Here is a 14,200-nt window from a genome sequence, read left to right on the forward strand (position 1 = left end):
TAATTAATAACATGCATTCCTTTCAGATGAGCCATTTCCAGTGCACGGCTTCCTGAGACAGTTAAATGGAGCCAAACAACCATTAACTGAATTGTTTTCACCTGTGCCTTTTCATGCACAACAATTAGTAATATATCAATTCCCTGAAACCAAAAGCAGCAAAACTGAATTCAGCCATTATTTCTTTTATTATGAACACCTATGTTTTTTTTTTTTTTTAGTACATGTTAACTGTCTTATGTGAACGAGGCCTATTAGCTCTCTAACAAATCCCTTTGTGTTTATAGAATGCAATGAAACAATGACAAAAAGCAATGCAGACAGGTGAATGAAGAACAAACAATGCAGTTCAGGTTCTCTTTTTATTTAGGTTTGTACTACATTCAAATGTATTACAACCTCTCCCAGTAATTAGGGAGCTCCAGTCCACTTACCTTCCCCCTTTTAAAATGATTTCTCTCAATACAATTCAACTTTGATTTTACATTTAAATAAACTTTAAAAAAAATATTTTACTTATTCCATTTTTTTTCTTTTACTACTTTCATTACAAATCTTCACTTCAATAGAAGGTGTTAGCTTGCAGAAACAAAATAAAATTATGCAAAAGTAATGCAACAACTAAAAATGTAAAGACAGTGTTGCAGGTGAGGAGCCAACCATTGGCTCTGAGGTAAGTGTCAGCTGCTTCCTGCTGCAGGCCTCCTGTTACCTCTTCAGATTCTGCTGGGCCTGCTTCAGTAAAGTGTCAAAGTCTAGTGCATTAAACTTGGCTTTTGCAGGCAATGGATCGTAGTCTCTATTTGAATCTGAAAAGACAAGGACACACAGTTAGCGTTGCATCAAAATAAAAAAAGGGACAAGGACAGCAGAACATAATGAATGTGGGTCAAACAGGGTCATTTAAAAAGAAAACAAAAAAAACCACTTGAAACCACTGCTATAGCCATGATGTTATAAACACTTAAGTCATGAGTTCAAATCCCCAGCAAAACCCATCTCAATTTTATTTTATGACCACATTTATTTTATTTTTAGTAAGTGTAAATTTTGCAAACTGTTTTAAAACCTTCTCCACTCTTCAATGAATACAATTTGGGTGAGAAACACTAGATTCTTTCATAAAAAAAAATTTAAAAAAAAGTGTCACATTGCCAGAAAAAGTCCAAAAAGGGAAACATTTTAATATGTTGAGACACCAGAATCAACAAAAATTTAATTGACCTGGCCTGTCATTGAAACAATAAAACCTCCATATTCATAAAATCAATACAGAGGACATGACTTGCATCCCTAATGTATACTTTTGAAAATGATCTCTCTTCTAGAACATTAAAACTACAGTTTCCTATCCCTCCAAATAGTTGCCATGTGATTTGCCAAGAGTTATTCGAGTTCACAAAGCACAATGGCTCTCAGTTGTATTTAGCTAGTGATGAGCACACTGTATCAGGATGAACTGCAGCCAATATCTGGAATCTTCTGCAAACCACATCATTACTATTTGGATGGATCAACAGCACTCTGGGTAAGAGCTACAGTAACTGCTGATTTATGCGTACCCAGGTCAGCATAGCTGGACTGGCAGAACTGTCTCCTTCCACCAAAACAGAGATCAAACGGCAGCTCATCGGGCTTGCGCAGTTTGCCTCCATTCTCAATGGCCGTGAAAGCATCCTTGGTGTCGTAATAAGTCACAAACCCGTAGTTGTCCCTGTGACAGATAAGCAAAAACGTCAGCCTGTAATTCATTTTGAGTTTGTCACAGGTCTAGTGAAAGCTACAACAGGTCTGGCTGTGACTTGCTTTTAAAAGAGCAACCTGGGGTGTTGCCAGGAGGCCCCAGTTATAAACAAGCCTGAGTTTGCTTTAGCACTGTAGCTTGGCCTAAGAGGTCACAGACAAGACCAAAAAGGTTCAAAGACAGTGCAATTTCCTCATATCATAACCTTAAAACAATGTAAACAGTGGAGTAATCCCTTATTAGAAAGCCACACAATGAAGTGCACGTATAATACTAGCCGTGTATTTACTCACCCGTGGTCTCTAAAGTGCAGGGTGCATTCTTCAATCTCGCCAAATAAAGAGAAGCGCTCTTTAAGTTCTTTTTGGGTCATCGATCCCCGAATTCGACCAACATAAACAACCCGGCGCTCCTCCTGAGACAAGAAAGTAGTTGATCAGATGATTTACAGTTAACAATATTACAACTATTTTGCTTTGAGACATTCGCACATTGCGTTAATGTGAAACATTAACTTACAATGGCTTTCTCCTTGCATCTCTTCACCTCATTTTCATTCATCTTCACGCTGTAACCATAGTCGGGCCTACATGAGGGACTGAGGAAGACAAGAGGAAATCTTTAATAATTTTTTCATTGATTGTCAGCTACAGTACAGTACAGTTATAAAACCCATGACTAGCACCCAGATGAGCGTGATTCATATACCGTACCTGTACAATCTTCTGCTTCTATTCCACTGTGGTCGTCTCTGAGGGGATCGAGACCGTGACCTGGAGCAACTCCAAGAGCCAGAACGAGAGGAAGAGTAAGAGTACCTCCTTCTCCTGGGAGGGGAGCGGGACACAGAGGGAGAGGACCGGGATGAGGAACAGGATGAGGAGCTGGAACTACTCCTTGAGTGACAGGGGCGATACCTAGAGAGGAAAATAGGAGGGAGTGGCAGTGATTAATAAGGGAAATGAAACTCTCCTGAAATGGTTATCAGGATGCTGCATGAACCGAAGCAATCTTGACTGCAGGCCTAACCTTTTCTTAGATGGAGAGTGTGATCTAGACCGAGATCTAGAGGAATGGGAGTCTGACTCTGAACCGCTGGACATGGGGCTGGGAGAGCGATGGGATCTCCTTTTTCTAGACCTTCCTCCAGGCCTCTCTTTAGGACTAGATCTGGGGCTGGGTGTGCGAGAAGCAGCATGCCGACGGTAGGACCTCCCCAAAGGCCCTCTCCTGGGGCTCCCTTCTCCAACAGTGGCATAAGTCTCCTGCCGAGCGGGCGAAGCATCAGGAGTCTCCAGAACAGAGCTTCTCTCCACCCCACCAGTTCTGTGATCCAGGGGCTCTCGCAGTGGAAATTCTTGTGTTTTGGTTGTAACTGCAGTGTTTGTTGTAGACTGGGCAGACGATGCCGGGGCAGCTGGGGGTGTTTGTGTAGTGGTTGCAGTGGGCTTGATGGGTTTAATAGTGATGAAAGACTGCTGTTTGACATTCCAGCGCTTGCCTGCCTCTCCAGTGCCTTTGTTGGGGAGGCAATAATCATGGTCCATGCATGCCACTTCAGGGGCAACCGTGGCGGCAGCAGGAGTGGGTTTGCTGCGGGACCTGCTTGAGGGCAGAGGCCGGGCATCTATCTGGATCACCTTGGAGGGGCTTGACTTGGAGGCCTCAGCAGCCTTGTTCTTCCCCAGCAGGGCCACAGGGGCCAGGGGTTTCCACATTTGGTGGGGAGGAGTGGCTGGAGGAGTCAGAGCTGAAGCAGAGCGAAAAGAAAGTGCACCACAATTACACCCAGTTGGCTACCCGTGCTGCAAGGTAGCCAATCTCTGATCATGATCTATCTGATGACTGTTGGAAGCATTCAGAGCACAGGATAAAATGGAAACACTTCTAATTTTCAACTTTATAAAAAGATAAAAATTTTACTTTTTCTTCAAGTTATTTAAATGATTTAGCTTAATGGACTCATCTTGAAGCCAAAGTCAAAATGCGGAATTACCTGCAGTACTTGAGAGGTCATTAGCTCTCACACGCTCCACAATGGTTTTCTCTGGAGCCAACTCAACACTGCAAAGGGGAACAAGAGTCTGTCAGTATATCACTCATAAATAGTGGAGCTGCCCCCTCAGTTGGCCTTTGGATTTGAGTGTTGCAAAACCAGACGTGAGAAGGCCATTGGTGTGGCCAGACAAAACCATGGTTTGCGGTAGGTCTTGGCAAAAGGTGTGTCACCTCCACACAAACACACACACAGCAAACAGCTATCACTCAGGGAAAACTGACTCCAGCATTCACACAGAGCAGCTTGGAGGCTGTAGGGTAACTCACCTAGAGTTTCCTACAGCTGCTGCTCTACCAGAGACCTCCGGCACACATTGCTCCTCTTTGGCTGAAGGGAAAAGGAACAAGGAAATAAGTGCATCAGCAAAGGGAATAATTTAACAACCTCCCAACAAGAAATGAAAAATGGTGTAGATAAAAGTGCTGTACAACTGTAGGTGTCAGGTGTAAATGCAGTGTATGGTTTGTTCTGAGCCCCTAATATTAGTACACAGTTTATGTTCCATGGGGATTCTCCAAAATGGTCAGCAGCTACATTAATCATGGTACAGACAGTACACTGGTTCAATAACCATCAATAAGTCCACTGACATGAGTAATAGCACATACAGAGTCTAGCCACTTGTTAGGGTTGGGGCTTGTACATCCGCCCAAACAAAGACAGCAGGGCGAGAGTTAAATGGATTTGTGGACAGGGCAAAATTCCAGCAGCTGAGCAGACAAGAGCACAAAGCGGCTTCTCTGCCCCCCCCCCCACACATCACCCATCTTTTAAAGGGGACGGTTTCAGTAGAAAAATAAAACTGCCATTTTGACAGTGTCAGAAGTCTCTTGCAATCTTTGATGTTAAACACACGACTGAGGATCAGATAAGCTTCAAGTTCACATGAACAGCCTGATAATCTTTGTTCTGTAGGTCACTTTTGTTGGACTATGAACTCAGAGGTGGCACTCGTATAAAATATAAGTGAATGGTCATTTACCTTCACTGATGGCCAGCGGCAAATAACAGGAATGCATTTGTTTTGATTAATGCCGCTCTCTAAGTAGGCACTTGCTGTCCTTTGAAGTATTTTAATCAATGTCCTTCTACCCACTAAACCACTACTGCTGACCAAGATAGTGCTGCAAAGTTGTATGCTACTTCCTGCCATTACGAAACCAGGAAAACTGATACGACATTTAGCGTGATACAGAATGTGACCCACTAAGCTAATTGGCCAGTACACTCAACATTATGCCAGAAATTAGGTATTATAAAAACTGCTTGCAATGGGCAGAATGGATACAGTGAAAAATAAAAATCAGCCATTATTGTTTACCTTGTGTTTCCTCAAACTGCTCCAGCAAGCTGGTCAGATCAGCAGCTTCAATACCTGAAATACACAAATCATATTTTTATGGACTGGATTGTAACACAAACCTATAATAGAATTGTACTTATTTAACCATTATACAGGGTATTATGGCTGAGCATACATGATCTTATACAGAAATGTTCCGCTTCAGTTACACTGAAATAAACCGAGTGTACAGTAATAAACAAACAGAATATGGGCTCAATTAATGGGATGACAGACAGCTGTACAATGATTACAAGTGTTTATAGAGAGTCTTAATTTTTATAGTGACACTGCATATTATTTTACTGCATCAACAACAGACACAGCCTTTCCTAAATTATTTCTGCACATCAGCCCATCAGTAGAGCAGATTAAGTACAGGCTGGAGTTGCAGAGTAGCAGACATAAGGACATTTTCTGACCAGGGCTTTGTAGATAAATACCAGTTGCTAGTTTAATTGCTTAAATGTGGATTTGTTCACAAGAAAACATCACATGGCTTCAATCAAAAAGAACACTCACAGAAATGAAATGGTCGTTACCACCAGCCTTTTCATGAACAAAACATTTGATTAAATAAAATATGCAATCCACTTTAGGCTTACCTATCTCAGTTGTGAAGGCCTCGATCAGTTCCTGTGTGGGGCTCTTTGCCTTTTGGGGTTTCAGTGCTGTAGTGGGTTTCTCTTTCGTTTCAAGTACAACAGGTTTCACCTTTACAATCAGGGAGTCTGAGGGATGCGTAACGGGAGAAGAACAGGACTGGGTACCACTGGTTGTGGATTTGGAGGACTTGCTATCAGGTGTGATGCGGTTATCCAACAAGATAGGAGCAGTGACCTCAGGCACCTTCTGGAAAACAACAGTGATCTTCTGGGGGGCACTGGGAGCAGACACAGTAGCAGCGGTGGGTTTGATGACATCTGTAGTGGTTTTAGGACATGTTTTAGTGAGCTCTACAGACTTAGGAGATACAGGCAGAGATTGGGGCATCTTATCGACTTCACCCTTTCCCCCTGAACGGGCAGGAGAACATTTCCCAACTGCTGACGACGAGTCAGGTTTGAAAGAAGTTGGAGAACCAGAGCTGTGAGGCACTGCAGGTTGAGCGGTGGTGTTCTGATGTGTGGGGATATTCTTCACTGAATCAGGGGCAGGAGCTGAGGGGTTTTGGGGGAGAGATGGTTTCGAAGGTTCGGGTGTTTGCTGGGGTTTAGGAACAGGTGTAGCAGCCGAAGCCTTGCTGGATGAGGCAACCATGTAGGCCGGTGGCACCAGCAGTGCCTCAGGGGTGGGTGGTGCACATGGTCCCCTTGGCTGCCAGGCAGGTTTGATCTCCTCCACTTCCTTCTTCGCTGCCTGAGGGGTGGGGCGCCGAGGATCCTTGAAGCTGGGGTCAGGAAGGCAGGGAATAGGGAGAAGCTCTTTGGGAAGCTCCGGAAGGCTGGGCCACTTGGTGCTGTTGTCGCTGTCTTGTTTTTCCACCGGAGTAGGCTTTTTCTGCTGTCGGAGACGCCGGTACTCAGCTAGACTGAGTGATTTGGGCTTTGGCTCTAAGACTGCAGGGGCCACAGGAGGGAGGGCCTCACTAACAGATGGTGTCATCTGGGGTGTTATGGGACTTGCAGCAGCTGCGGGGTTTTCTGAAGACACCGGGGGGAGGACAACAGAGGGAGCTGCTGATGAGTCTTCCAGCTTCTCAGGGGCCTGGGCAGGCTGTTTAGGCGTTTGATCGGGCTGTTGGGAGATCACTCCTGTGGGCGAACACCTAGGCTGACTCTTCTCTGGGTTTGCACTTAACTGAGTCGTCTCCCGTCTCGGTGACACAGATGTGGCAACTTGCACGTCTGTTTCAGGCAGTAGTGTTGTAGTGGTGATTTCTGTTTGTGTTTCAGTTTGGCATGAGTTTAGTTTCTTAGGTTTGACTGAGGGAGAAGCTGGAGCTGAGGCAAGAGAAACCTTTGGGAGTTTATGTTTCTTCTCCTCTTTGAATGACCTTTTTTCAGGCTTTTTGGCTGATTCCTGTGCCGTGTTTCTGACGGTGCCACTCCTCAGGACCCTTCCCTCCACAGGTTCAGGTTGGCACTGTTCCTTGCATTTCTTTTTCTTTTTTCTGCGGGAGGGGCTTTTCTCTTTGATCTCTTCCTTCTGTCTCTTAATGATCATCTCGTCTTTCATATTTGAACACTGGTCTGGTGTCACTGGGGCAGCAGCTTTCACCGGAGCCTCGCTGACAGTTACATCTTCATCATCAACGATCAAAAGCTCCGAACTGTCAGACGCCCCGTCTTCAGCTTCATCTGAAACTTTCTGCTCATTTTCTGAAGACTGCTCTTCATGTGGCAGAGAGAGGGGGAGATCCATGTCTGGGATGGCCAGGATGGGCTCTCCATTTTCCCCCTGGTCCACAACTTCAAGTAAGATTCCTCCTTCGGGCAACATCTGTTCCCCCTCGTCATTCTCCACACAGATGGCCATACAGTATGGGTGCATATGCCTGACCAAGTCCCCCAGGCTAAATGAAACACCATCTTCACCCTCCTGCTCAAAGGTTACAGGAAGAGGGAGGGTCAGACCTTCCCAGTCCAGCAAGTCACTTTCAAGAGATAAATTGTTCCGCACTGGGCTTAGAGTGAGGGAGCCATCTTCCTCTTCCTCACCATCACTCCTCTGGAGAGAGTCTGCTTGTTTCCTGGGGAGGCTCTGGGCACAGACAAGGAGACAAATATCCAAATAAGTTTCAAAATCTGTGATATACAAGTTTATATACCCATTGCTTATGAGAGGGGAAACCTACCTTTCCAGTTGATAAAGCTCTTTGGCTACATAGTGCATCTTTCTCTGGAGGGGAACGGGACAGACACAGCAATCTCCTGAGCTACAGAGCAAAAGATAAACAAAAGCAGAATCACATTAATGCCTTTTTTCACATTTACAGACATAATAAGCGAGAAATATGTTTAGAACTACAGAGGTCAGCAGGTTGTCCTTCCAACCCCCTTTCACTCTCTGTTGTCATGAAACTATGAGCCACTTTGAGAGTTATGCATGACAGCTGGGCACTAACCGGAGAGTGTTCCCTGCCCTTCTGACCTGACAGCAGGTCTGAGTCAGGCAGTGTGTCAAACGGAGACAGGTTCTCATCATCAACGTTGTCAAGGATCTCCGTCAGGGCGGTGAGCAGCGTGGCTTCGCTTTCCTCATCTAGTCCTTTAGTCTAAATAAACACATGGAAATTAGGTCAAAGCATGCACAACGGGGGGAGTATAAGTAAAAACAACTGTACAAAGCTTACATGTCGTAGAACTCTTAGGTTACTGTAATACGTAAGTTCAACCATGTTTAATTAGCCTTGCCTCTATTGTTGGCGTGTCCTCAAAGATAGAAAGGATGGAGGGGTCTAAGCAGCTTTGAAGGGCCTCCAGAGTTTCTCCGGGGCTCAGAACAGCATCCTAGAAATTAAAAATGCAATTAAGATTTATTTGGCACAAACACAACCAAAACTGACAAACCCAAAAATATGGTTAATGCACAAGTACATAATTGTGCCGACTAACGTTTGATTACCACAGTACAAAGTGGATGAAGACAAACAGTTACTAATAACACTATCAGTACTCCCAAAATTCAAACAATAAAACCATTTATGTCTGTTATTAACATTTTAAACAGCTCACTTAAATCTATATTAATATTTAGAAGCTTGGCATGTTATTGTGTCGTGGCAGCAACCTTAGTTTACTATAAACTCAAAAGTCTATGCTTTATTTTTTGAAAAGGTTTGTAGACGTGAGGTTCATTTGGGTTCTGGGAGTTAAAGATCTGTTCCAGAGGGTAACCATCCTTGTTGTATCATAATGACCACTGGGGTGCATTTTCTTTACAACTGGACCTTCCTGTTTGTTTTATTTCCTTTCTTTAAAAAGCACTCTGCCAAATCCTTTATAAAACCAGTGTTGTACAAGGTAAATATGTTTAAGGAAAGTTAACTTCCTGGTCCAAGCCAACCAAATAATTTAACGGACAATGCTATTTTAAAAAGTCTAGTCTGTTTAAAAGTTTAAACAGCAAAATAGGTCAATACATCTTATTTATTTAGTGGTTGGAGCTGGGAGGAAGCCTAAACTCAAGTCAGGCATTCGAAAATGAGAGTCAGAAAAGGAAACCCCAGGGGGCAACACAGGGCACGTGTTTTTAGTTCCAACTTGAAGAATTGGAAAACAAAATACCGGAGGCATTTTCCTATAATCTGAAATATACAAGAACATTGGAGCAAGCACCTCTTGGACACGCAGGCCTCCAATTCACACTTAAACTATCAAAGTAAAGCATAACTTTACATATAACTAACATAAATATCAAGTTAAATAATTATCCAATTGCACAAAGAAGACAATAAACATTGGTGAGTCTGAAACACTTAATAAATTCTGTAATTCAATCAACTGTTGAAATGTTTAAGATCAAATGTGACTCCTCAGATTTTAAGTCATATGCAAAACTACATTAAGTGCAGCACACAGATTCCCTTTTATGAGCAAACTACTGCTAACATTAGACACTGTCGTCTAAAAAGGCAATAGTATCTTACAGTGACCCACGTGTTTCTGTCTACACATGCACACACAGTGGGCAGACATGTTTGATCCTTGCCTCACCCCGTCCAAAAAGGAGGCTACCCAGCCCACGTGTTGCACTACAACAAACCCGATCAGGGCCCAAATCTCTGCCCCTGTCTGATGTGTTTATACTACCAACAGATAAGAAACATTTAAAAAAACACTTTTACTGACTTTAATTACAACAAGCGTTAAAAAAAAAAAAAACTACGGGTCTTTATTTTTGAACTCCATGGAAGGGTGTGTATAGGGAGTCAAATGATTGTGCTTTCTGCGCATGCGTGAAAGAAGCCAACATGTGATTCACCACGACTAAACCACATGTGGACACACACACACACACAAGGTTATGAATGAATACTTGGTATGTGACTTGTGTCAGAGTTAATATTGACACAGGTCTGTAACTGTACTGACTGAAATCATTGTCCAACTATATATACATAAATATATATATATATATATATATATATATATATATTTACATTTAAAATAAAAAGAGCTTCATCATTGTGTGCATCACCATCCCTGATGACACATTACTGCAATGTGCTGGCAGGCTGCCTGTAAAACTACACCACGGCCAAATCAACGTGCAAGCACACCTTAACCAGGACCAGGAGCACCTTGGCTATGAGAAGCTAGCAGACTAGCATCTTGCAGTGTTTGTTACCACGTGTGTATGAATCAGTTCACACACACACACACACACACACACACACACACACACACAAGTACTTTTGCACAGAAACCCCGACTGATGGAGCTTAAACGCAAATCACCGACATCCATTAAACGACCTGTACACAAGCCAGGTCAACAACCATCAAATACACATAACTGTCACTTCACTTGTTTAAGCGGCTGTTTATATTATGAAGGGAGAAAGATGAAAGATCAATGGCCACACTCAGCTATCGTTAACACCAACGAATACCAGCACGCTTAAAAGCATTAATGTATTATTTTATAAAACACACACAACCACACTTATCAGGTTAAAAAATCCCCATAAGACAATGCAGTATTTTTTTTAATGTTTTTATATATATATATAAGTTTTGGACTAGTGGATACTACGGTTGCATCCACGTGTCACTTTTCCATGCGCAGTGCACAGCTCGCACACACAACACGCGCTCTGCCCTGCGTCCAGAAAACACACACAAAACTAGTAACAGCGGGATAACATGCCGGGAAATAAAGTGTAGAATATGTTCTGTACCTCGTCTAGTGTATCCAGAGTGAACATTTCCATATTGCACGCAGTTAAAGTCTCCTCGCCTGCTCCCCACCGCGCCGCCATCTTGCAAGTATACTCCCTACGCCGACTCGTTTCGGAATGAAAAGTAATGAATCGCGCATTGGAGGAACAAGCACGCCGGCAGGGGACACGTGGTCCGACATTCCCGGCAAAATGACGCAGAATGACGCCGCGAGGGGGGTCAGGGGTTATGTGACCACGTTGCTTTTGTAGTTTTAAAACCCACACATGAAGTCCTCTACTGCCTTGTGGTGGCTGGCTGTTTTGGTTTCTGCTGCAAAGATGAAGAGGACACAGATACACGATGCATAACTTTTTGTTGTTACTTATCTTACTTTCATTTATTTTTTATAGCCATAGTGGTTTATCAATGGCAGAAACAACACATGGCAGGTAGGTTAGTTACAGTAGATAGAAAGTGGAGAAAAAAAAGTGTGATTTCAAGTTGATGGACAGAAAATAAAGTTTGTAAAAAAGTTTGATAACTGAATTCATTAGGACATTTATTAGGCAACACAGTGTTTGCTTGTTCCAGCTTCACAAATGTGATGTTTTGCTGCTTTTCTCTGTTTTTAGCTGTTTTGATTGTGACATTTGAGAGTAGATTCATTGATTATGAGAACAATTGTTACTTGTAGCCTTATAATGGAGGTATTAGTGTATCTTTCTATTTTATTTTGTTATTTAATGTGTATTTGTTTTTGTATTATCTGCTGTGTTTTATCTTGAGCTTCTGTAACGTGTGAATTTCACCAGTGTGGGATCAATAAAGTCTATTTTATCTTATCTTATCTTATCTTATCTTAAGTCATATACAAACTGTGCAATTAATCTCTCATCTGCAGAGATCCCTCTATAGCACCATTTAACACTGTAAGATCAAATTTAATTATTCCAAAATTGTCATGATACATTAAGTGACCAGAAAAATAGAAACAACAAATGCAATACTCCTCACTTCAAATGCTCACTTTTTGTTGAGACTCCTCTATTTATTTAAATAATAATAATAATTGATATATTCGCTCTATGATCACTTCTGAGGCAGCAGTTTGTGGTGTTGACTTTGTGATAGTGAAATATGTTTCTGATGTTTTGTCAGCCGTAGTTACGCACAAAGCAGCAGAACTGTCAGTCACCTTACGATGCCATTCAATCCTATACAACAACACAACCACGTGCTCATAACTCTTCCAGGAATCTGGTAACACTAGAAGGGACACACACTATGGAAAACATGCAGCACACTACAACAGCAACAGCAACACGCAAACATGAATGTTATGGATCATTTCTCTACTTTAGAGCTTAAAGATCACATGGTTTAGAATTCAAATATACCTACCTACCTTTATAGAGCCATTAATCTAATGAATTGTAAGTAATGGAGACAAGAATATGTTTTAGAGAGGAACTGGTCTAATGAGGTGCTATGAGTTGCACTGCATATGTTGTCATGTCTTATTAAAGTAATGATGGAAATTCAGGATCAGAAGCAGTTTATTGGAGCTTCCCTTTAGGAGCAAGGATGGGAGTACACATCATCATCATTCTTGTACTGTGCAAAATTCTGTGAGAAACAAATGCAAGGAGCACAAAAGCAGCATAAAGGACTGAGAGGTTTCTAAGATAGAGACCAAAAGTTCAAAGCAGAAATACAAAGTTTATAGAGAGTTTGGTAATGTTCCTTTAGAAAAAGTTAATTGGCTGTGCCTGTACTATAGTTTCTTGGTTCTTTTCTGTCTGTCTGGTATTTCTGCTGCCACAGTTTGAGTCTAATTGCTTGTACTTTCAATGACCGTGGAAACAAGGAATGAGGAGGGCTCTTCAGGGACTGGAGGGCTCTTATGAATGAAGGTTGGATTAAAAATAAGTAAAAGGCACTTTTTTACAATTTAATATGAGTTCTCATGCTGCAACCCCACATGATCTGATATGACCCGTCGTTTATAGTAGCCAATGTCAGCATTTACCGTTGTCACCTGTGGCACTGTTCAGCAAGACTCATATAGACTCTACTTAATATTCTACTTACCTACTTGATGCTGACTTATTTTACCTTGTTGCACAGCTTGCCCTGAAAACTGATATAACATTCTCTGTTTTCCAGGAGTCAGTGGACAGCTGAAGAAAGATCAGGGAGGCCATTTTTGAGACAGAGCTCACAATCTACCTACATCCCTGTATACATCCATCTGTTATCCTCTGACCCCATACTGAACAAATGGCATCAGCTGATAAAGACTGAGATGTGGTTAAAGCTCTGGAAAAAACTAGTAAGTGGACCTTAAGTTAAGTTAAGTTATTTTTTTTTTTAAATCTAGGTTAGACCTAATAGTATAACACATACCCTTTAGAGTAGGCCACATTCAAAGTTAAATTTGCACAAGGGAATACCACAATGAAAACGGGGACTAACCGAACATCACACTGGGAAGAAAAATTGTTTTCCCTCAGAGCTGGGGAGGAAAATTAAATAAAGGACGTTGATGGATGCCTTTTTGTTACTGGGTGTAACACATGAAGGAAAGGTATGATGAGTGAACAAGAAGACAGGCTGTGAAACACAGAGATGGGGGATTAAATTGGGTCAAATACAAAAGTGGGGGTGATGTGTTCGTCAGTAGAATTGGTACTGCATGGCACAGAACAGCCACAGGCAATTCCCCGTGTCCCACAGGTAGAAATGGATTAGAGGTGAGCCCAGCCACAACCGCGCACGCACACACACACACACACACACACACACACACACACACACACACACACACACACACACACACTGTGGTCTTCCATTGTGGGTTACCAATTTGTCAGTGTTCCTATTTTACATATGTCATTTATTCTCGGCTGTGCAGCGAATAAAAGGGCTCCCGCTGTGTTTGTTAAGTTTTAAAATCTGTCTGTATTCTCCAACAGCTTCCTCGCTTGCAGAGCTCCTTCAGTAAACTTGTGCACGCGTTATGGTAATTTTTAAAAAAGCGTCTTTGTTGCTGAGCAGTGCCAAAACAACACCAGGTTACGGACTCACTGCAGTGTAGTGTAGTGTTGTGTCTGTGCACTGTATATTTTCTGGCATCAATCCAGGAATCCCTCAGGCAACAATTATGAGTTTCACTGATCAATTTTGTCCCTTGCTGCATTTCTTTTGAAGAACATGAATGTCCTATGA

At 42.4% G+C, this 14,200-nt stretch overlaps 1 protein-coding gene and 1 non-coding gene across 3 annotated transcripts; both read right to left on the reverse strand.

Moving 5' to 3' along the window:
• Positions 1–348: 348 nt before the first annotated feature.
• pprc1 (PPARG related coactivator 1) lies at positions 349–11,121 on the reverse strand. Of its 2 annotated transcripts, none has more exons than XM_051421323.1 (14): positions 10,990–11,121; positions 8,502–8,597; positions 8,213–8,362; positions 7,943–8,023; positions 5,751–7,848; positions 5,125–5,178; positions 4,070–4,130; positions 3,741–3,808; positions 2,774–3,494; positions 2,458–2,661; positions 2,291–2,342; positions 2,038–2,159; positions 1,563–1,714; positions 349–809 (listed from the first exon to the last, which is right to left on the reverse strand). In XM_051421323.1, exons 1-14 carry the CDS (start codon positions 11,068–11,070, stop codon positions 709–711), a joined length of 4,041 nt encoding a protein of 1,346 aa, XP_051277283.1. In that variant the 5' UTR covers positions 11,071–11,121; the 3' UTR covers positions 349–708. The 2 variants fall into 2 exon arrangements, with proteins under 2 accessions (XP_051277283.1, XP_051277282.1); XM_051421322.1 differs by having other exon boundaries at positions 2,264–2,342.
• On the reverse strand, positions 1,794–1,932 carry LOC127352486 (small nucleolar RNA SNORA50). Its single transcript, XR_007881098.1, has one exon. It is a non-coding gene; the product is annotated as a small nucleolar RNA SNORA50 (small nucleolar RNA).
• Positions 11,122–14,200: the final 3,079 nt, after the last annotated feature.

Source organism: Dicentrarchus labrax, unplaced genomic scaffold (genome assembly GCF_905237075.1).
Source record: "Dicentrarchus labrax unplaced genomic scaffold, dlabrax2021, whole genome shotgun sequence".
NCBI lineage: Eukaryota > Metazoa > Chordata > Actinopteri > Moronidae > Dicentrarchus > Dicentrarchus labrax.

Coding starts and splice junctions, on each gene's coding strand:
- pprc1 (XM_051421322.1), bottom strand. CDS start 11,070: ATGGCGGCGCGGTGGGGAGCAGGCGAGGAGACTTTAACTGCGTGCAAT. Junction 8,363..8,501: donor AGGACACGCCAACAATAGAG/GCAAGGCTAATT, acceptor GTGTTTATTTAG/ACTAAAGGACTAGATGAGGA. Junction 5,179..5,750: donor GGCCTTCACAACTGAGATAG/GTAAGCCTAAAG, acceptor TGTGTATTTCAG/GTATTGAAGCTGCTGATCTG.